The sequence below is a fragment of the Zophobas morio genome, unplaced genomic scaffold (assembly GCF_036711695.1).
Source record: "Zophobas morio isolate AGI-343-1 ecotype UQ-CSIRO unplaced genomic scaffold, CSIRO_AGI_Zmor_V1 ptg000033l, whole genome shotgun sequence".
Lineage (NCBI taxonomy): Eukaryota > Metazoa > Arthropoda > Insecta > Coleoptera > Tenebrionidae > Zophobas > Zophobas morio.
This window is the reverse complement of record NW_026972138.1, coordinates 1777944-1799534: the sequence shown is the minus strand read 5'-3', so window position 1 is coordinate 1799534 and position 21591 is coordinate 1777944. Positions and strand designations below refer to the sequence as shown.

The window sequence follows — 21591 nt, the reverse complement described above, 5'->3', positions numbered from 1 at the left end:
CGATCTTGCAGGTTTTTTATTTTTCAATTTTTCGATTTTTTTAAGGTTTCGATTTCGACTTCACTTTTTTGATTTTTCGATTCTTTAGATTCTCAGTTTTTGGATATTTCAGTTTTGGGATCTTTCAGTTTTTCTTTCATTTTTCAGTTTTTCGATATTTCAGTTTTAGAATTTTTCAATATTTCTGTTCTTCAGCTTTTCCATTTTTGACTTCTGGATTTTTCGATGTATCGACTTTTTACTTTTTCGATTTTTAAATCTTAGAGTTCTCAATTTTTTGGTATTTTATTAATTTTTCAATATTTAAAATTTTAAATTTTTCGATTTCTCGATTTTTCATTTCAGCTCCTCCATATTTCAATTTTTCAAATGTTTCGATTTCTTAATCTTTCGATTTTTCGACTTCGGGGTTTTAGATTTTCTGTTTTTCAATTGTCGTTTTTTTCAATTTTTCGATTTTTAAATTTTAGGTTTTTCAGTTTTTTGATATTTTAATTTTTCAATATTTAAAATATATAGATTATTGTATATTTAGATTTTTCGATTTCTCGATTTTTCATTTCAGTTTTTCGATATTTTAGCTTTTCAAGTTTTCGAACTTTTCAAATGTTTTAATTTCTTAATCAATCGAGTTTTCGACTTCCCGGTTTTAGATTTTATGTTTTTCAATTGCTGTTTTCTCAAATTTTCGATTTTTCGATTTTTCAAAGTTGACATTTATAAACTGTCAATTTTTCGATTTTTCAATTAATCGATGTTTTGATTTTCCCATTTCTTGACTTTCGACGGTTTCGATATTCCTGTTCTTCGTTTCTTTAATTTTTAGATTTTTCAGGTTTTTGATTTTTTGTTTCTTTATTTTTTTAAGGTTTCAATTTTTCGACTTCACTTTTTGGATGTTTCTATTGTTCAATTTTTCGACTTTTAGGTTCTCAGTTTTTGGATATTTCAATTTTTGGATTTTTCAGATTTTCCATTTTTCAGTTTTTCGATATTTCAGTTTTGGGATTTTTCAATATTTTGATTTTTCGACTTTTCGATTTTTGGCTTCTGGAGTTTTCAATGTGCCGATTCTTTTTTCTTTTTCAATTTTTCGATTGATTAATCTTTCGATTTTTCGACTTCCCGGTTTTAGATTTTGTTTTCAATTGTCGTTTTAATTTTTTCGATTTTTCAATGTTTTGATTTCCCGATTTAGTTTTCCATTTTTAGTTTTTCTTTCATTTTTTAGATTTTTCGATTTCTCGATTTTTCATTTCAGTTCTTCGATATTTCAGTTTTTCAAGTTTTCGAATTTTTCAAATGTTTCGATTTCTTAATATTTTGATTTTTCGACTTCCCGGTTTTAGATTTTCTGTTTTTCGATTGTCATTTTGTCAAATTTTCGATTTTTTAATTTTTCAAATTTTACTTTTATAAACTCTCAATTTTTCGATTTTTCAATCGATCGATGTTTTGATTTTCCCATTTCTTGACCTTGGAGGGTTTCGATTTTCCTGTTCTTCAATTCTTTAATTATTTGATTTTTCAGGTTTTTGATTTTCCAATTTTTCGATTTTTTTACGTTTCTATTTTTCGATTTCACTTTTTTGATTTTTCGGTTTTTCAGTTTTTAGATACATATTTCAGTTTTAGGATGTTTCAATTATTCAATTCTTCGGCTTTTCTATTTTTGACTTCTGAGTTTTTCTATGTGTCAACCTTTTTACTTTTTGGGTTTTTCAATTTTTGGATTATTAAATTTTAGATTCCTCAATCTTTTGATATTTTAATTTTTCAATATTTCTTAATTTTTCTATTTTTCGACTTCCTGGGTTTAGGTGTTCTGTTTTTCAATTTTTCGATTTGTTAATTTTTCATTCCCGATTTGTCGAGATTTCATTGTTCAGGTTTTCGATTTATCATTTTTTCAATTTTTTATTTTGGCCTATTTCGGTTTCGGCATGATAAGTTTTTATTCAAAATATATTTACTTGTCCCCTCCAAAAAATTGATGACGTCACCTCAAAAGTTTGCCGAATAAATCTACTTTTAGATTTGCTTATACGGTATTTTTTTTAATTTATGATTTTCCAATTATCCGATTTTTAAAATTGCCTATTTCTAAATTTTTCGAATTTTCAATTTTTCGATTTTTCAATTTTCATTTTTTTTTTTATTTTAAAACTTTCAAATTGTTAACTTTTCGTTTTTTCACATTTTCGATGTTTGAATTTTACAATTTTGCAATTTTTGATTTCTTAATTTCTCGATTTTTAATTTTTGAATTTCTTAATTTTTTGTTTTTCGGTTTCCCAATTTTTCGATTTCTAGATATTTTTTTTTGTTTAATAATGATTTTTCAAGTCGTCTTTTTCAAAATTTTTTGAGTTTTTAGTTTTTCGATTTTTCATTTTGCAGTTTTTATATTTGAATTTTTTATTTTTCAGTTGTCCACTTTCTCGATTTTTCATTTCTCGATCCTGTAATTTCTGATTTTTCAATTTCTCGATTTTAATCTTTCAATTTTTCGATTTTTAATTTTTCATTTTCTCTATTTCCGTTTTTCAGGTTCTGTATTTTTAAACTTGATTAAAATGGAAAAAATCTAAATGGAAACCCATAAATTCCAAGGTTGTAAAACTGAAAAAAAAATAAAATCGGAGGATTGAAAAATTCAAGATTTTGAAAAAACGAAATTCGAAAAATGTATAATTCAAAAATCGAAAAATGTGAAGTTTAAAAAATGGAAAAATTGCGAAATCCAAAAATTGAAGAATCGAAAAATTGAAAAACTGAAAGTCGGAAAACTGAAAAATCGGGAAATCCAAAAAAAGGATCGAAAAAATCAAGAACAGAAAATCTGTATAATCGATGTAAAGTCGAAAAATTAAAAATTGGAAAAATCGTAAGACTTTGTAGACATTTTAATTTATTGTTCTTTTGATTTAGTAATTTTTTTCAATTTATGATCTTTCAAACCCATTTTTTTAATTACCTATTTTAAAATTTTCGAATTTAGAATTTTCGATTTTTCGGTTTCTCAATTTTTCTATTTCTAGATATTTTAATTTCTTGTTTCCTCAATATTTTTTTTTAATTTATAATTTATCAATTAACCGGTTTTTCAAGTCGTACATTTCTAAGTTTTCGAATTTTCAGTTTTTCGGTTTTTCATTTTGCGGTTCTGAATTTTGAATGTTACTGTTTTCCACATTTTCGATTTTTCATTTTAGGACTGCAATTTTCGATTTTGCAATTTCTCGATTTTTAATCTTTCAATTTTTAATAATAATAATTTATTACGGTTTTACCATTTAACAAAATATTTTAAGAGCCAAATCCACAAAGCCTCAAAACAGAAATACCGAGAAATCGAAAAATTGAAAAATCGCAAAACATTTTTAGATATTTTAATTTATTGGTCTTTTGATTTAGTAACCTTTTCATTTTATGATCTTTTAAATCTTCTGTGAATTTTAAATTTTCGGTTTTCCACATTTTCGATTTTGCAATTCTGTAATTTTTGACTTGTTAATTTAACGATTTTTAATCTTTCAGTTTTTCGTTTTTTAATTTTTCAATTTCTCTTTTTTGTTTTTCAGTTTCCGGATTTTCGATTTCGAAATAATTCAATTTTTTTACATATTTCAACAATTATCCGATTTTCAAGTTTCAATTTTTCGAATTTTCAATTTTTTGATTTTTTACAATTTATTTTATTGACTAAATCAAGAATTGCAAAACTGAATACTTTGAAATCTTGACGTTTTGAAGTTATTGTAAGCATGGTAACTTTTTAACGAAAATGTATCTGTTTATCAACTCAAACATCGAAAAGTCAAGAATTTGAGAAATGGGAAAATCAAAAAAATCGAAAAAACGAAAAAATCGAAAATTTAGAAACGGCAAAAATCGAAAATTTGAAAAATGTGAAGAACGAAAAATTGGAGAATCAAAAAATTGTAAAAATCGTAAAAGTGAAATATTGGAAAAGTGATAAATCAAAACAAAAAATTGTGAAATCGATAATTTGAAAAATCGAGAATTTGATAAATTGAAAAATCGAAACATTAAAGAATCAAACTCTTCGACAGTTTAAGAGAAACGGCCAAAACGGAAAACAATAATTTGATTTTTTTGATTTCAGAGCTTTTCAAAATTTCAGGTTTCGTTTTGTTAATCCTTTTTAACTTCAAGATATCACATTGAACTATAACTATGACTAAAATATCGAGAAATCGAAAAATCTAAAATTTAAAAAATCGAATATTTTAAGAATCAAAAAATTGAAAAATCGAGGAATAGTAGAAACATTGAATAATCACAATATTCAAAATTCCAGAACTGAAATCTCGAAAAATGTAAAACCCAGAAGTCGAAAAATCGAAAGATACGAAATGCGAAAACCAGAAAAATCGACAAATCTAAACTGTAAAGTATCGAAAAACTAAAAATATTCAAAAGTCTGAAGATTGAGATATTGAAAAAAAAAATTGTAAAATCCAAAACTGGAACATGAAAAAATTGAAAACTCGAGAAATCGAAAAGTCAAACAACTGAGGAGCTGAAAAATCGAAAATTTAAAAATCAAAAAATTGAAAAATCAAAATCAAACCTAAAAAATCGAAAAACTGAAAATTTGAAAAACTGAAAATCCGCAAAGTCGAGAATTTGAGAAATGGGAAATCAAAAAATTCGAAAAAACAAAACGTGAAAAAATTAATCGAGAATTCGAATTATCGACAAATCGAAAAATCTAAAAATCTATACTCTAAAGTATCGAAAAATTAAGATATCAAAAAAATTGAAAAACCGCGAAATTGAAAACCCGAGAAATCGAAAAGTCGAACAATCCAAAAACGAAAATTAAAAAAAATACAAACAATTGAAAAATTAAAATCAGAAACCTGAAAAATCGAAAAATTGAAGATATGAAAAACTGAAAAATTGGGAAATCGAAACATCGAAAATTCGAGAAATTGAGAAATGGGACACTCAAAAAATTCGGAAAAACGAAACGTAAAAAAATCGATCGAGAATTAGAAAGATCCACAAATCGCATTGAACAACGTTGATAATAATTTCCTCCAGAATCTTAGACATGTACTAAGATTTTCCGATTTTCATCTTATTTATTGATTACGGCATCTCAAAATTTTGCCGAATAAATTCTTTCGCAAATGTGCAAAATATGAACAGATTTTTAATCACTGCATTCATACTTTTTAGATTTGCTTAAAAAGGTGACTCAAAAAAATTCGACTTATGAATAATTTTAGTCATCTGTTTTGGGGCGATAAACCCATTCAAATCAAACAAATGTCTACGTGACATTTTTCCGATGTAATGTACTCCCGTTGATAATGTGCTGTAAATAAATTTTCTGCACTCATAAAAAAATCAACACCCTGTGTATTGAAAAAGCTTTCACCTCAAATTTATTGCATGAAAATCTATTCGTCCTATTTCTAGATAAAACATGCATTAAATAGCACGCCTAAATTAATAAAACCAGCATCTCCAAGTTTTCCTGCGAACTTTTCACCTCGACGCAGGAGTGCTTTTGTTTAAGTGACACAATCACGTATCGTAAGCTCAAACTTTGCTTCCCGGAAAGTTACTTCCTTGATAGGGAGGTAAAACTTTCCTGTATCTTTTACAAAATTCACAACCTGGGTGACAAAAAAGTAACTAATCAGTTGTAATTCGTCTCATATTCGAACAACGAAAATCACTTTTATTTGATTGAGTTTTATTCTTGTATGAGTTACCTCTTCGCGTTCTCGAACTGTAACAAAAAACCGTTGAAAACAATCTAGGTTAAAGTTTCCTGAAGCAGCTGAAATCCTCGGTAATTTAATTTCAAGTAATATCACATTTCTGGAGATTTAACGTCCTAGAAAAAATCTCTTTAAAACTTTATACTACCGTTTTCGTTTTATTTAAATAATTCCGTGTTTTTTAAGTTTATTCTGTGGTCAATAATAATTAATCGGAAAATGTCACCCTAAAGCCAGGTGTAATTTCGGGAGGGACTTTTTTGCGACTTAGACAGACACCCACTAAAAGGATTTCCTTGAACTCATCCCTTAAGAGGATTAAAAGGGGTGAAATTTATTTTTACAAATCTTTAAAAACTCTTACACTGAGCGAGTTATCAACTTGGTTTGTGGTTATAAGGGTCGAACATAAAAAAGCCTTCAAAGAATTTTTCGATTGTTTTTATTTTTATCCCCACGGGAACGAAAAGGACGAAATTCTTAAACAAGTCTAAAGTTCAACATACTTGCCTAGAGTGTCTTAAGTGGGCGAAGCCGCAAGCAAATCGTTGTTTAAAAAAAATTAGAGATGAAATTTCCGTCGTAATTCAGCAAAGGTTGATGGTATGAGTGTGTTGAACTTTTCGTTCTTTCCAGTGAGAGCTTTCTGCAGTCCAGCAGTGATAATTATGGCGATTTAGAGTCGCTTTTATGGGCACAAATTATTATTTATTAAGCTATATTCGGGCTTGTGTAAGCTAAACAATAAAAGCTCACTTCCTTTCAAAATCAACGGGCATCAAAGCTTTAAGTAAAATTAATTACCGTTTTTTATAGTAGGTATAACGTCCAAATAATTTCCAGATGCCCATTATTGTGTATTATTATTACGAAAAAAGTGGTTCCCCGTTTCGTCGGTTTGGCCGTCTGTGTAGATCTTTATTAGACAGATAATCTCCGAAATTTTTCGAATTTTCAATTTTTCAAGTTCTTGATTTTCATTTTTCCGCTTTTTTAATTTTCATTTTATCGATTTTGTATCACAATTTTTCATTTTTTCAATGTTTCTTTGGATTCTATAATTTTTAGACCATTCAATTCTTCAAATTTTCATTCCTTGGTTTTTCAATTCCTCAATTTTCCAATTTTAAAATTTTTCGAAAAACTGTAACATCGAAAGATCGAGGTATTGAAAAATCAAAAATCCAGTAAATGAAAAATGGAAAAATTTCTAAAATTGTATAATTAAAAAAAAATTTTTGAAAATTATAGTTATTAAATATTTGAAAACTAAATTGCAAAATCTAAAAATTGAAAAATCCAAATTTGAAAAATCGAAAAACTGGAAAATTATAAAATAAAAACTCCAAGAAATGAAGAAACAGAAAAACATGAAAATTAGAAACATTGCAACTCAAAAAATTGAAGAAACGACAAATTGAAAAAATTTAATTGCGAAAACAAAAATTTATAAATGGAAATGAAAAACTGAGGCATCGAAAAATTGAAATATTAAAAATCGAAAAATTCAAAAATGAAAAATTGATAGCTCGAGGAATTGGAAATCGAAAAAATACAAAATTTAAAAACTAAATTATCCAAAAGTTGGGAAATCAAAAAAATGTAAACACGAGTGACATGTCAAAATGAAGAAACAGAAAAAAGAAAAAATTGAAAAATCGAGAAAATGAAAAGTTTTAAATTGAAAAATCCAAAATTAAAAACCAAAATCGAAAAATTGAAAAATCCGAAAATTGAAAATTTTCGCATTGAACAAAAGGAAAATGATAAAATCAGAACATTGAAAAATCGGAAAATTGAAAAAATAAAGAAAATAAAAAACCCAAACGAAAAACTGCAGAAACGAAAAACTGAAGAATCGAAAAATAGAAAAATTCTTAAATCGCAAAGTTAAAAAAGTAAAAAAATTTTAAATTTATTTATAGTAATTATTTTGTATTTAAAATAAAAAAACAGAAACATTATCTAAATCAAAAATTGAAGAAACGAAAAATTGAATAATCGAAAAATTAAAAAAATCTAAAAGTTGAAAAATCGGAAAATTGAAATTTTTCGCATTGAACAAAAGGAAAATGATAAAATCAGAACGTTGAAAAATCGGAAAATTGAAAAAATGAAGAAAATGAAAAACCCAAACGAAAAACTGAAGAATCGAAAAATAGAAAAATTCTTAATTCGCAAAATTAAAAAAGTCGAAAATTTTTAAATTTATTTATAGTAATTATTTTGTATTTAAAATAAGAAAACAGAAACATTATATAAATCAAAAATTGAAGAAACGAAAAATTGAATAATCGAAAAATTAAAAAAAATCTAAAAGTTGAAAAATCGGAAAATTTAAAAATTAAAAAATTTCGGAAATTGCAATCGAAAAACTGGAAAATCTGAAAACTGGGTTATCCAAAAGTTGGAGAATAAAAAAACTGAAAAATTTAAAAATGAAAACTCGAAAAGTGACGTCATAAAATCGAAGACACAAAAAAAAGAAAAAATTGAAAAATCGAGAAAATGAAAAATTTTAAATTGAAAAATCGAAAATTAAAAACCAAAATAGTGCAAATCAAAAAATTGAAAAATGCAAAAATTGAAATTTTTCGCATTGAACAAAAGAAAAATGATTAAATCGGAACGTTGATAAATCGGAAAATTGAAAAAATAAAGAAAATGAAAAACCAAAACGAAAAACTGCAGAAACGAAAATCTTTAGGAACGAAAAATAGAAAAATTCTTAAATCGCAAAATTAAAAAAGTCAAAATTTTTTTAAAGTATTTATAATAATTATTTTGTATTTAAAACAAAAAAACAGAAACATTATATAAATCAAAAAATGAAGAAACGAAAAATTGAATAATCGAAAAATTTAAAAAATTTAAAAGTTGAAAAATCGGAAAATTCAAAAATTATAAATTTTCAGAAATTGCAATCGAAAAACTGGAAAATCCGAAAACTGGGTTATCCAAAAGTTGGAGAATAAAATAACTGAAAAATTTTAAAATGAAAACTCGAAAAGGGACGTCATAAAATTGAAAAAACAAAAAAAAAGAAAAAATTGAAAAATCGAAAAAATGAAAATTTTTAAATTGAAAAATCGAAAATTAAAAACCAAAATATTGCAAATCGAAAAATTAAAAAATCCAAAAATTTAAAATTTTCGCATTGAACAAAAGAGAAATGATAAAATTAAAACGTTGAAAAATCGAAAAACTGAAATATAAAGAAAACAAAAATCCAAAACGAAAAATTGAAGAAACGAAAATTGAAAAATTGAAAAATAAAATTTGAAAACTTGAAGGTCGGAGAATTGAAACATCCAAAAATTGGAAAATCAAAAAACTAAAAATTTTAAAAATGAAAACTCGTATGAGGTAAAATTGAAGAAACAAGAAAATAATAAATTGAAAAATTGCAAATCGAAAGATTGAAGAAACGAAAAATTGAAAAATCTAAAAGTTGAAAAATCGAAAAATTGAAACCGAAAAACTGAAAAATTTCACGTTGGAAACAAGAAAAATTATAAAATCAAACATTGAAAAATCGAAAAACTGAAAGAATAAAGAAAATAAAAACCGTAACCAAAAATTGTACATGGAAAATTTGAAGAAATGAAAAATTAAAGAATTTAAAACTGAAAATTTAAAAATTGAAGAGATAAAAAAAAACAAAATTTGAAAAATCGGAAAACGGGAAATCGTAAAAACAAAAAAAATTATAAAATCGGAACAATGAAAAATCGAATAATTCTAAAAATAAAGAAAATGAGAAACCGAAACGAGAACCTGCAGAAATAAAAAACTGAAGAATCGAAGTATTGAAAAATTAAAAATCGAAAAATTGAAAAATAGAAAAATTCTGAAATGACAAAATTGGAAGAGTGAAATTTTTTTATTTATAATAATTATTTCATATTTAAAATAAAAAACAGAAAAATTGCAAATTAAAAATTGAAAAATCGAAAGCGAAAAACTGGAAAATCCAAAAACTGAAAAATTTCACGTTGGAAACAAACAAAAATTAAATCAGAACATTGAAATTTCGCGAAATTGAAAAAATAAAGAAAACTGAAAACCGAAACAAAAATTTCAAGAACTGAAAAATTGAAAAATCGAAAAATAAAAAATTAAAATTTGAAAGGTCGTGAAATTGGAGATCGAAAACATTGAAACATCAAAAAATTAGAAAATCAAAAAACTGAAAAATATAAAAATGAAAACTCGTAAGTTACATGTGGTAAAATTGAAGAAACAAAAATATGGTAAACTGAAAAATTAAAGAAACGAAAAATTGAAAAATCTGAAAGTTGAAAAATCGAAAAAATGAAACCGACAAACTGAAAAATTTCACCTTGGAAACAAGAAAAATTATAAAATCAGAACATTGAAAAATCGAAAAATTGAATAATTAAAGAAAATAAAAACCGAAACTAAAAATTGCGCAGGGAAAATTTGAAGAAATGAAAAATTAAAGAATTTAAAATTGAAAATTTAAAAATTGAAGAGATAAAAAAACCAAAATTTGAAAAATCGGAAAACGGGAAATCGTAAAAACAAAAAAATTATAAAATCGGAACAATGAAAAATCGAAAAATTGTAAAAATAAAGAAAATGAGAAACCGAAACGAGAACCTGAAGAAACAAAAAACTGAAGAATCGAAATATTGAAAAATTAAAAATCGAAAAATTGAAAAATAGAAAAATTCTAAAATGACCAATTGATAGCTCGAGAAATTGGAAATCTAACAACTGGAAAATCCAAAAATTGGAAAATTAAAAAAAAATAATTTTAAAAATGAAAGCTCGAAGAGTGACATGTCGTAAAATTGAAGAAACAAAAAAAAAAGAAAAAAATTAAAAATCGAGAAAATGAAGTTTTAAATTGAAAAATCGAAAATTAAAAACCAAAAAATTGCAAACCGGAAATTTGAAATTTTCGCATTGAACAAAAGAAAAATGATAAAATCAGAACGTTGAAAAATCGGAAAATTGAAAATATAAAGAAAATAAAAAACCGGAAAAATTGAAGAAACGAAAAATTGAAAAATAAAATTTGAAAGCTCGTGAAAGTGGAGATCGGAGAATTGAATCATCCAAAAATTGGAAACCAAAAAACTGAAAAATTGTTGTGGTACAATTAAAGAAAAAAAATGATAAATTGAAAAATTGCAAATCGAAAAACTGAATCCGAAAAACTGGAAAATCTTCAAAAACTGAAAAATTTCACGTTGGAAAAAAGAAAAATTATAAAATCAGAAAATCAGAAATCGATAATTAAACAAATAAAGAAAATAAAAAACCGAAATCAAAAATTGCACATGGAAAGTTCTGACAAATGAAAAATTAAAAAATCGAAAATTGAAAATTTAAAAATTGGAAAAATAAAAAAACGAAAAATTGAAAAATCGCAAAACGGAAGATTGAAAAAACAAAAAATTATAAAATCGGAACAATGAAAAATCCAAAAATTGTAAAAATAAAAAAATGAAAAACCTAAATAAGAAACTGAAGAATTAAAAATCGAAAAATTGAAAAAAAGAAAAATTGTAAAATCCCAAAACTGGAAGAGCGATTTTTTTTTAATTTATAATAATAATAAAGTTGAAAAATCGAAAAATTCAAAAATTAAAGTATCGAAAAATTGAAGAAATATATAAATCGAAAAGTTGAAAAGTCGAATACATGAAAAAGTTTATATTTAATAATTAAGTAATGAAAAAATTCGAGAATCGTAAAATTAAGAAAGTGAAATATTTAAAAAATCAGTGTTACCATACTTAAAAAAACTAGAAAAACTGCAAATCACAAACTGAAAAAACGAAAAATTGAAACCTAAAGATTGGAAAATATAAAAACTGCAAAATTTCACGTTGAAAACAAGAAAAATTATAAAATCAAAAATTGAAAACATAAAAAAAATTAAAAACCGAAACCAAAAATATCGAAACTTTAGAAATGAAAAATAAAAATTGGAGAAATAAAAAAGCAAAAATTTCAAAAATCGCGAAATAGACGATTGAAAAACAAAAAACCATAAAATCGGAACAATGAAAAATCGGAAAATAGTAAAAATAAAGAAAATTTTAAAATCCCAAAACTGGAAGATGAAAAATTTGTTAATTTATAATATGTAATTATTTCATATTTCAAATAGAAAACATAAAAATCCCAAAGCAAAAATTAAAAAAAACGAAAAATTGAAAAAATATAAAACGAAATGTCGAAAAGTCGAATGAATGAAAAAGTTTATAATCTAATAATTGAATACTAAAAAATTCTAGTATCATAAAATTGAGAAAGTGGAATAATTTAAAAATCATTGGTATTACCATACTTAAAACAAAAACTAGAAAAATTGTAAAAACAAAGAAAATGAAAAACCAAAACGAGAATTTGCGGAAACGAAAAACTGAAGAATCGAAAAATTGAAAAATTGAAAATTTCTTAAATTTCTAATAATTATTTCATATTTAAAATAAAGAACAGAAAAATTGCAAATCGAAATTGAAGAAACGAAAAATTGAAAAATCCAAAAACTGAAAAAATCTAAAAGTTGAAAAATCAAAAATTCAAAATTCAAAAATTGAAACTTCGTGAAATTGCAAAATCTAAAAACTGAGACATTCAAAATTTGGAAAAACGAAAAATTGAAAAATTTTAAAATGAAAACTCTAAGATTTAGATGTAAAATTGAAAAAATGGAAATTGAAAAAACGAAAAATTATAAAATCGGAAAATTGTAAAAAGAGAGAAAATAAACACCGAAACGAGAAATTGAAAAACCAAAATTTGGAAAATTAATAATTGAAAACTTAAGAAATTTTAAATCTGAAAATTGTAAAATCCAAAAATTCGAATAAACAAATGAAAATTGAAAAATCGCTAATCGAAAAATTGGAAACAGCCTTGAAAACTCGAGAAAAAACAAATCGAAAAACTAAAGAAACAAAAAAAAATAAAAAATTGAACAAATGAAAAATTGAAGGCAAAAAAATGCTCATTTACGACATTAGATTTTACATCATAGGGGTTATCAAAAAAAAAACCCGAAAAAATTTTATGATTTCTCTAAGCACTTCAGAGGCGACGGAATTCTATGGAAGTAACCCCCGACTAATTTTTTTATTAATTTCTATTTTCACCGAACCGGCGAATTGAAATATTAAATCCATTCACTTTCTTTTACAAATATCATGAAAATTAAACGCAAATCTACACTCGACTTGCTAATAACGGCAATAAATCTGCCAAATCCAAACATTTTTTCAAATCAATATCCACGTTTTTATAACCTGCGGTCCCGACAATTCATTAATCCAAAACCAAAAAAAATAATAACCAAACTGATGAAAACACACCCACAAAATGCCAATTTATAACGCACCAAAACGCATACGTGGGAGTGTGAAAAATCACCTCGAAACAACCACCCACAAGAGCAAACACAGATTTGTCACCCTGTGACGCGTGACCAATACCTCGTGCATGTCAGGCCGTATTTTTCCATAAAGGTTTACTTAAAAAAAATTAGTAACCTTTTCGTGCTTATTAATCTCGAGCCCCAACCCAACCCTCACCCAGCCCAAATTCCGCACATTATCCACCCCCAAAAGATAAGCAAGGCAGGCGACGACAGCCCACCGCAACTGCCGATATTAAATATTTAAATGCTTAGTCGTCTCTCTAAATTCCAGGTCGGATGGAGAGTGACAGGTAAATGGATCGCGGGAAATGTGGCATGCAAAGTCTTCTTGTTCCTGCGAGCCTTTGGACCGTACCTAAGCAGCAACGTCCTTGTGTGCGTGTCCTTGGACAGATACTTTGCGGTCCTCCACCCTCTCCGAGTCAACGACGCCAGAAGAAGAGGCAAGATGATGCTGGCCTTCGCATGGGGCACGTCCTTCGTTTATTGTATACCGCAGGTAAATACATTACGGAGCCATCCCTTGGCATCGCAAACTCACTAATTTCGCGCTGAAGGGGGCCAGACGGAAACTTTCCGTCGCCGTAGCACAAATACGCCCCATAATTAATTCATTTCCTTCACGTCAGATCGACTGCTGGGCTTAGGAGGAGGTTCCGGGGAAAAGGTGCACGCTGGCACGTGGCTTCAGTGAATAATGATAATAAAAATTGGTCGAAGGTTGTTTTCATGGAACTGAAGTGCAGCCCAACAAATTCCGATTCCTTGAAATGCTATAAAAAAAATTGCCATTTTTGTTTTCTGATATTTCTTTATAAAGTAAAAACCTCTGGCGTAAATAAACACTCTCACGGTTTTTTAAATTGAATTTTTCTTTTTTTTTGTGTCTTCAGTTTATTGAGTTTTCAAGTTTTTTCAGGTTTTTAAATTTTTCGAATTTTGAGTTTTCCAGTTTTTTTTTGTTTCGGTTTTTATTTTCTCTATTTTTTCAATTATTCGGTTATTCATTGCTTCGATTTTATAATGTTTTGTTTCCTCAATTTTTCGTACTGCGATTTTTCAATTTTTTGTTCTCTTCTGTTTTTTCAATTTTTAATTTTTCAATTTTCGATTCTTAATTTTTCATTTCTTCAAATTTTCGATTTGCAATGTCTGGTTACAGATTTTATTATCTTTATTTTTTCAATTTTTTGGTTTTTCAATTTTTCGATGTACAAGTTTTCGATTTTTCAACTTTTAGATATTTTAATTTTTAAAATTTGAAAAAACGATAACCTTAAGAATCAAAAAATTGAAAACCGAGAAATCGAGAAGTCAAAAAATCGAAAAATTGAAGAATTCTAAAACTGGACATCGAAAAATTGAAAAGTCAGAAAATCTAATATACAAAAAATCAACAAATTGAAAAATCAAAAACCTAAAAAATCTAAAAATTGACGAATTGAAAAATCGGAAAATCTAAACATCGAACCGTCGAGGAATCGAGAAATGGAAAAATCAAAATTTCGAAAAGTTGAAAAATCGAAAAACTGAAAATCGAGGAACTAACGAAACGAAAAATGTAAATATTGAAAAATTAACAATCGAGAAACTTAAAAACCGAACCAAATTACTGAATGGAAAAATTCGAAAACCCAAAAATTGTAAAATCGAAAAACCGCAACTTCAAAAAAACGGAAAACAAAAAAACGAGAAATCTAAGTCGAAAAACCAAAAAATTGAAGAATCGAAGTATGGATGAATTGAAAAACTTTAAAATATCGAAAAATCGAAAAATAAAAAACCGAAAAATCGAAAAATAAAAAACCGAAAAATCGAAAAACCTATTGAAAAATTCCAAAACTGAAATATTCAAAAATTGACAAACCGAGAAACTAAAAAGTCGAAAAATTGGAAAATCCAAAAATTAAAAAACCTAAATTGAGGAATTGAAAAATGGAAAAATCGGGAAATCGGAACATAGAAAAACCGAGAAATCGAAAAATGGGAAAAATAAAAAACTGAAATGTCAAAAAAACGAGAAATCGAAAAGTCGAAAAATCGAGAATTCGAAACATCGGCAAACCGAAAACCTAGACACGACAAAAATTGAAAAAAAATAAATTCGAAAATTGAAAAATCGAAAAATTGAAGAATTCCAAAACTGGACATCGAAAAATTGAGAAGTTAGAAACTCGAAAATACAAAAAAATCAAAAAATTTAAAAACCAAAAACCTAAAAAATCTAGAAATTGAAGAATTGAAAAATTGGAAAATCGAAACATTGAACAGTTGAAGAATCAAGAAATGGAAAAATCAAAAATCGAAGAACTCAAAAGCCAAACATTGCAAAATCCGAAAATTGCGAAATTTCACATTGAAAACAGGTGAAATTATAATAATTGAACAGTGAAAAACCGAAAAATTAAAACGAATAAAAATGAAAAGCCGAAACGAAAAATTGCAATCAAAAAACGGAAGATATGAAAAATTGAAAAACCTAAAAAAATTAAACATTGAAAATTCATGAAATTGCAGACCGAAAAATTTTAAAATCTAAAATTTGAAACATCCAAGAATTTTAATTTTTGGTTGTTAAGTTTTACACTTTTACAATGTTTCCATTTTTTTGATCCGAGAAATTTAAAAATCGAAAAACTGGAAATCGAAGAATTAACGAAACGAAAAATTGAAATATTGAAAAATTAAACTCGAGAAACTTAAAAACCGAACTAAATTAATGAATCGAAAAATTCGAGAACCCAAAAATTGTAAAATCGGAAAACTGAATCTTCAAAAAATCGGAAAACAAAAAACCGAAAATTCGAAAAATTGAAGAATCGAAATATCTACTGAAATATCCCAAAACTGAAATATCGAAAAATTGACAAATCGAAAAAATAAAAAGTCGAAAAATTGAAAAATTCAAAAATTCAAAAATCTAAATTGAGTAAATGAAAAATGGAAAAATCAGGAAATCGGAACATCGACAAACCGAGAAATCGAGAAATGGGAAAATGAGAAAATTGAAATGTCAAAAAAAACGAAAAATCAAAAAGTCGGAAAATCGGGAATTCGAAAAATCGACAAACCGAAAACCTAGAAAAGCCAAAAATTGAAAATTGGAAAAGTGAAAAAAAATTCGAAAATTGAAAAATTAAAAATCTGAAAAATGTACTCGTAAAACTGATGAACCGAACTTTCAGATTTTTCAATTTTTAAAATTTAAAAATCGATAAACTGAAGAATCAATCATTGAAAAACCGAGAAAGCGAAAAGTAGAAAAATAGAAAAACTGAAGAATTCCAAAACTAAACATCGAAAAATTGAAGTCAGAAAATCGAAAATAAAAAAAAGCAAAAAATTGATAAACCAAAAACCTGAAAAATCTAGAAATTGAAGAATTGAAAAATTGGAAAATCGAAACATTGAACAGTCGAATAATCGAGAAATGGAAAAATCAAAAATTAAAAAGTTGAAAAACCGTGAAATTGAAAATCTTCAAATCGAAGAGGTCAAAACCGATACATTGAAAAATCCGAAAATTGAAAAATTTCACATTGAAAACAGGTAAAATTAAAATATTAGAACAGTGAAAAGCCGAAAAATTGAAAACGAAGAAAAAAGAAAAACCGAAACGAAAAATTACAATCAAAAAAGGGAAGACATGAAAAACTGAAAAGCCTAAATAATAATAATAATAATGTTTATTAACGGATATACCTTTACATAGAATTATAAACATACAATTACCTTTACATAGAGTTATAAACATACAATTACTTATAAATAAGCAAATATTAAAAAGAAGAGAAAGCAACAAAAACAAAAAACTAACATTATAAAATACGCTTTAAAGCTGCCTTAAACATTGAAAATTCATGAAATTGCAGATCGAAAAAAAATTTTTTCATTTTTTTTTGTGTCTTCAGTTTATTGAGTTTTCAAGTTTTTTCAGATTTTTCAATTTTCCAAATTTTGAATTTTCCAGTTTTTAGATTTTGCAATTTTTCGTCTGAAGTTTGAGTTTTCAATTTTTAATTTTTCAGTTTTTTTATTTGGAATTTTTCCTTTCGGCTTTTTATTTCTCTATTGTTTTTCAATTATTCAATGCTTCGATTTTATAATTTTTGTTTTTCCAATTTTTCATTTTGCGATTTTTAAATTTTTAATTTTTCAATAATTTTTTGATTCTTAATTTTTCGTTTCTTCAAATTTTCGATTTGCAATGTTTCGTTACAGTTTTTCATTTTCCTTATTTTTTCGAATTTTCAACTATCGAAAAATTGACAAATCGAAACACTGAAAAGTCGAAAAATTGAAAAATCCAAAAATTGAAAAATCTAAAATGAGCAACTGAAAAATCGAAAAATCGGGAAATCGGAACATCGAAACACCCAAAGATCGAGAAATGGGAACATCAGAAAATTGAATTGTCAAGAAAACGAGAAATCGAAAAGTCTGAAAATCGAGAATTCAAAAACTCGACAAACCGAAAACTTAGAAACGCCAAAAATTGAAAATTGGAAAAGTGAAAAAAAATTCGACAATTGAAAAATTAAAAAATTGAAAAATGTACCTAAAACTGATGAACGGAAAATCGAGTAATCGAAAAATAAAAAAATTGAGAAATTGGAAATTTGAACAATTGAAAAGTCGAAAAATCAAAGAACCGGAAACGATTTGAAATTTTTCGATTTTTCAACTTTTAGAATAAAAAAAATAGAAAAAAAATGTAAAACTGAAAAACCAAAAACGAAGAAACTTTTGGATGTTCCAATTATTAGATTTTGAAATTTTTCGATCTGCAATTTCATGAATTTTCAATCTTTAATTTTTCAGTTTTTAGGTTTTGCAATTTTTCATATCTTCAATATTTTTATTTGCAATTTTTCGATTTTTCGCTGTTCTCATTTGATAATTTTACTTATTTTCACTGTGAAATTTTTCAATATTTGGATTTTACAAATTTTCGGTTTTAAATTTTTCGATTTTTAACTGTTAGATTTTTTAATTTGTCGATTTTTCAATTTTATATTTTTTAGTTTCAAGATTTTTCAGTTTTTTGTTCCTACCATTTTTGAATCACTGGATTTTAAAACTTTTTCATTTATTCGATTTTTAATTTTTCAATTTGTTCATAATTTTTCAATTTTTCGCTCCTTTAATGTATCGATTTTTCGACTTTATAATCTTGACGATTTGAAATGTTTCGTTTATCCACTTTTCCGACTTTTCAACCTTTTGAATAAAAAATTGGAAAAAATTGCAAAATTGGAAAACCAAAAATTAAAAAACTTTTGGATGTTCCAATTTTATATATGTTAGAATTTCACGAATAAGTTTTGAGTTTTTCAATTTTTCCTTTGTTCAATTTTTCGTTTCGATATTTCATTTTCTTTATATTTTAAATTTTTTCGGTTTTTCGATGTTCTGATTTTATAATTTTACTTAGTATTTTCAATGTGATATTTTATTTTTAGGTTTTAAATTTTCCGATTTATCAACTTTTAGATATTTTAATTTTTCGACTTCTCAAGTTTACATTTCTTAGTTTCATGATTTTTCAATTTTTTATTTGCAACTTTTCCAGTTTTTATTTTAAGTTTGTAATAATCACAAATTTTAATTTTTTTTATTTCCCTTTTTTACTGTTTTCGAAATTTTTCATTTTTCTACTGTTTTCGAAATTTTTCATTTTTCAGTTACTGAATTTTAAAACTTTTTCATCTATTCCATTTCTAATTTTTCAATTCCTCCATAATTCTGCTATTTTTCGCTCCTTCAATGGTATCTACGATTTTTCGACTTTATAATTTTGACAACTCTGTGTTTCGTTTTTACAATTTTTGTAATTTCCAATTTCACGATTTTTCGTTTTTCAATTCTTCGATTTGAAATTTTTCGATTTTGCAATTTTTTGTTTTTTCAATTTTTCGAATAAAAAAATGGAAAGTATCGCAAAATTGTAAAACTGAAAAACCAAAAATGAAGAAACGTTTGGATATTCCAATTATTAGATTTTGAAATTTTTCGATCTGCAATTTGATGAATTTTTAATTTTTCAGTTTTTGGTTTTTCAATTTTTCATGTCTTCATTTTTTTTCTTTCCAATTTTTCGTTGCGGTTCTTCATTTTTATTCTTTTTCAGTTTTTCGGTTTTCATTGTTCTAATTTTATAGTTTTACTAGTTTTCAGTGTGAAAATTTTCAATTTTTCTATTTTTCAACTTTTGGATTTTATAATTTTTCAGTTTCAAGATTTTTACTGTTTTACATTTTTTCCATATCTGAATTATTAAATTTGAAAAATTTTTCATTTATTCATTTTTTAATTTTTCAGTTTCTTCATATTTAATTTTTCAATTATCGGATCTTTCAATGTATTTTCCAATGCCTCGATTTTTCCTTTTTCAGTTCTTCGATTTGAAATTTTTCCTTTATCCACTTTTTCGATTTTTCAACTTTTTGAATAAAAAATTGGAAAAAATTAAAAAATTCTAAAAATGAAAAAACTTTTGGGTGCTCCAATTTTCAAATTTTACAATTTCACGAATTCTCAATTTTTAATTTTTCAAGTTTTAAGTTTGTAATTTTTCATGTCTTCAATTTTTCGTTTTAGTTTTTCATTTTCTTTATTTTTTCTATTTTTTAGTTTCATGATTTTTCAATTTTTGGTTTCTTCAATTTTTTATCTGCATTTTTCGTTCTTTAGTTTTACAATTTTTGGGTTTTCGTTTTTCAGTTTTTCGAATAAAAAATGAAAAGTTGCAAAGTTGTACAATTGAAAAAATCAAAAATCAAAAACGAAAATGGAAAAAATGAAAACATGAAAAATCTAAAAATTGGAAATCAAAAATGTGAAAAATTGAAGAACCGGAAAACTGAAAAATCGAAAGATTAAAAATTGAGAAAATTAAAAATCGAAAAACTGCATAATCAAAATATTGAAAATTAAAAAAATCGGAAAATCCGATGGAAATTTGAAAAATTGAATAGACGAAAAATTATAAAACCCAAAGAAACATTAAAAAAATACCGAATTAAAATCAAGAACTTGAAACTCCAAACATTGTAAATCAAAAAATTGAAAGATTTGGAAGTCGAGAAATAGAAAATTTTAAAAAATTGAAGTTTCAAAAACGAAGTTATGAAACCGAAGCATTGGAAAATGAAAGAAAATGAAAAATGGCAACACAAAAAAATTGGTCAAAGGTAAATGTATCCACACTTTTCGAAAAATTATAAGCTTTGATTTTGGGAATTTTATTTCTTGTGACAACCCAAGGGATAAACTAATAAAATTTGATTAACGATTTACCATGCTAACTTCTGCAGTTTCAAAATTAAATAGCGATTATACAACTGTGATTTTTTTTTTTTCAAAAAAATCTGGTTCTTTAGGGTGAAAACTCGACACGGGTTCATACGCCCCAAATACAGATATCTTATTTTACAAACCGGACTCGATTACATACTTCTTAGCAACCGCCCCTGAAATAATAATAACAAAGCTAGTGAGGAGAACAACCGCCGCAGAAGCGCCCTTCACGCCGCCGGCCGGGGGCGGCGAAAGTATCGCGTTACCATCAAGATGAATAATCGTTTGATGAAGTCGCGGCGTTTGACGTAAATAAGCACGAATATTTCAATGACAGTGGCGTTTCCGATGAAAGAACTTTTAAAATCCACTTACGACGTCGAAATTGACTAGGAAGTGCCGGGGAAGGTCTCGAGTAAGCGGCTTGTATCGAATTCAGATACAATTCTGACATTCTGTCGGAAATGAATAAGTACGACGTTCAAATAGCAGTCTGGGTATAATTTGCTTGTTTGTCTTGAAATTAGCTTTGTCGGGAACTGGAAGCGGCAGCAACAAAAGCGCTTTCTTGTAACGTAATATGATGAGAAATTAGTATTGTTGCGGAGGTAGAAATGCAGTGCAAGCTATTGAAAATTGAAATGGTAGAAACGGGAAGTGGCCATAAATTACATGAAGTGCGGTCCTGATTTAAGAATGTGTCGCAAGTGGGGAATTGTGGAGTTTCCTGAATGTTAATAAACACTTTTGTTATTATCAATTTTGTACACAACGTAGCTGATTATTTAGAATTTGTGGTGCGCAGCGAATTATACATAAATGCATAGTTCGAAGACTTGCATTTACGGCCTGAGTGCAAACTGCATTAGTAACCACAGAATACAGTAGTTTATGTCAATTTCAATTTGCAGAGTTTCACGTAACCGAGTATCGGTTCGAATTAAACGCTCATAAAATAGTGGTTTCCATTAATCTGTTTTTATTCAACGAAAGCAACCATCTGGAGAATGGAATTGATTAAAGCGGTCAGAGTTCAAGCATGTATCATGTGTGTAATTACCGGAGTGCTCCGGGGCGTTTCTGAAAGCCCTCAATTCGTTTATTGTTTTTTACGTC

At 26.2% G+C, this 21591-nt stretch overlaps 1 protein-coding gene across 3 annotated transcripts in view; it reads left to right on the top strand.

Annotated features, from left to right (window-relative positions):
* LOC135139703 (adipokinetic hormone/corazonin-related peptide receptor variant I-like) overlaps positions 1-21591 on the top strand; it is a 243025-nt gene that overhangs the window by 92275 nt on the left and 129159 nt on the right. For all 3 annotated transcript variants that reach the window (XM_064070006.1, XM_064070005.1, XM_064070007.1), the window contains exon 2: positions 13448-13675. In XM_064070006.1, the coding sequence (XP_063926076.1) occupies positions 13448-13675 (228 nt within the window). The remainder of the gene's footprint in view (positions 1-13447; positions 13676-21591) is intronic.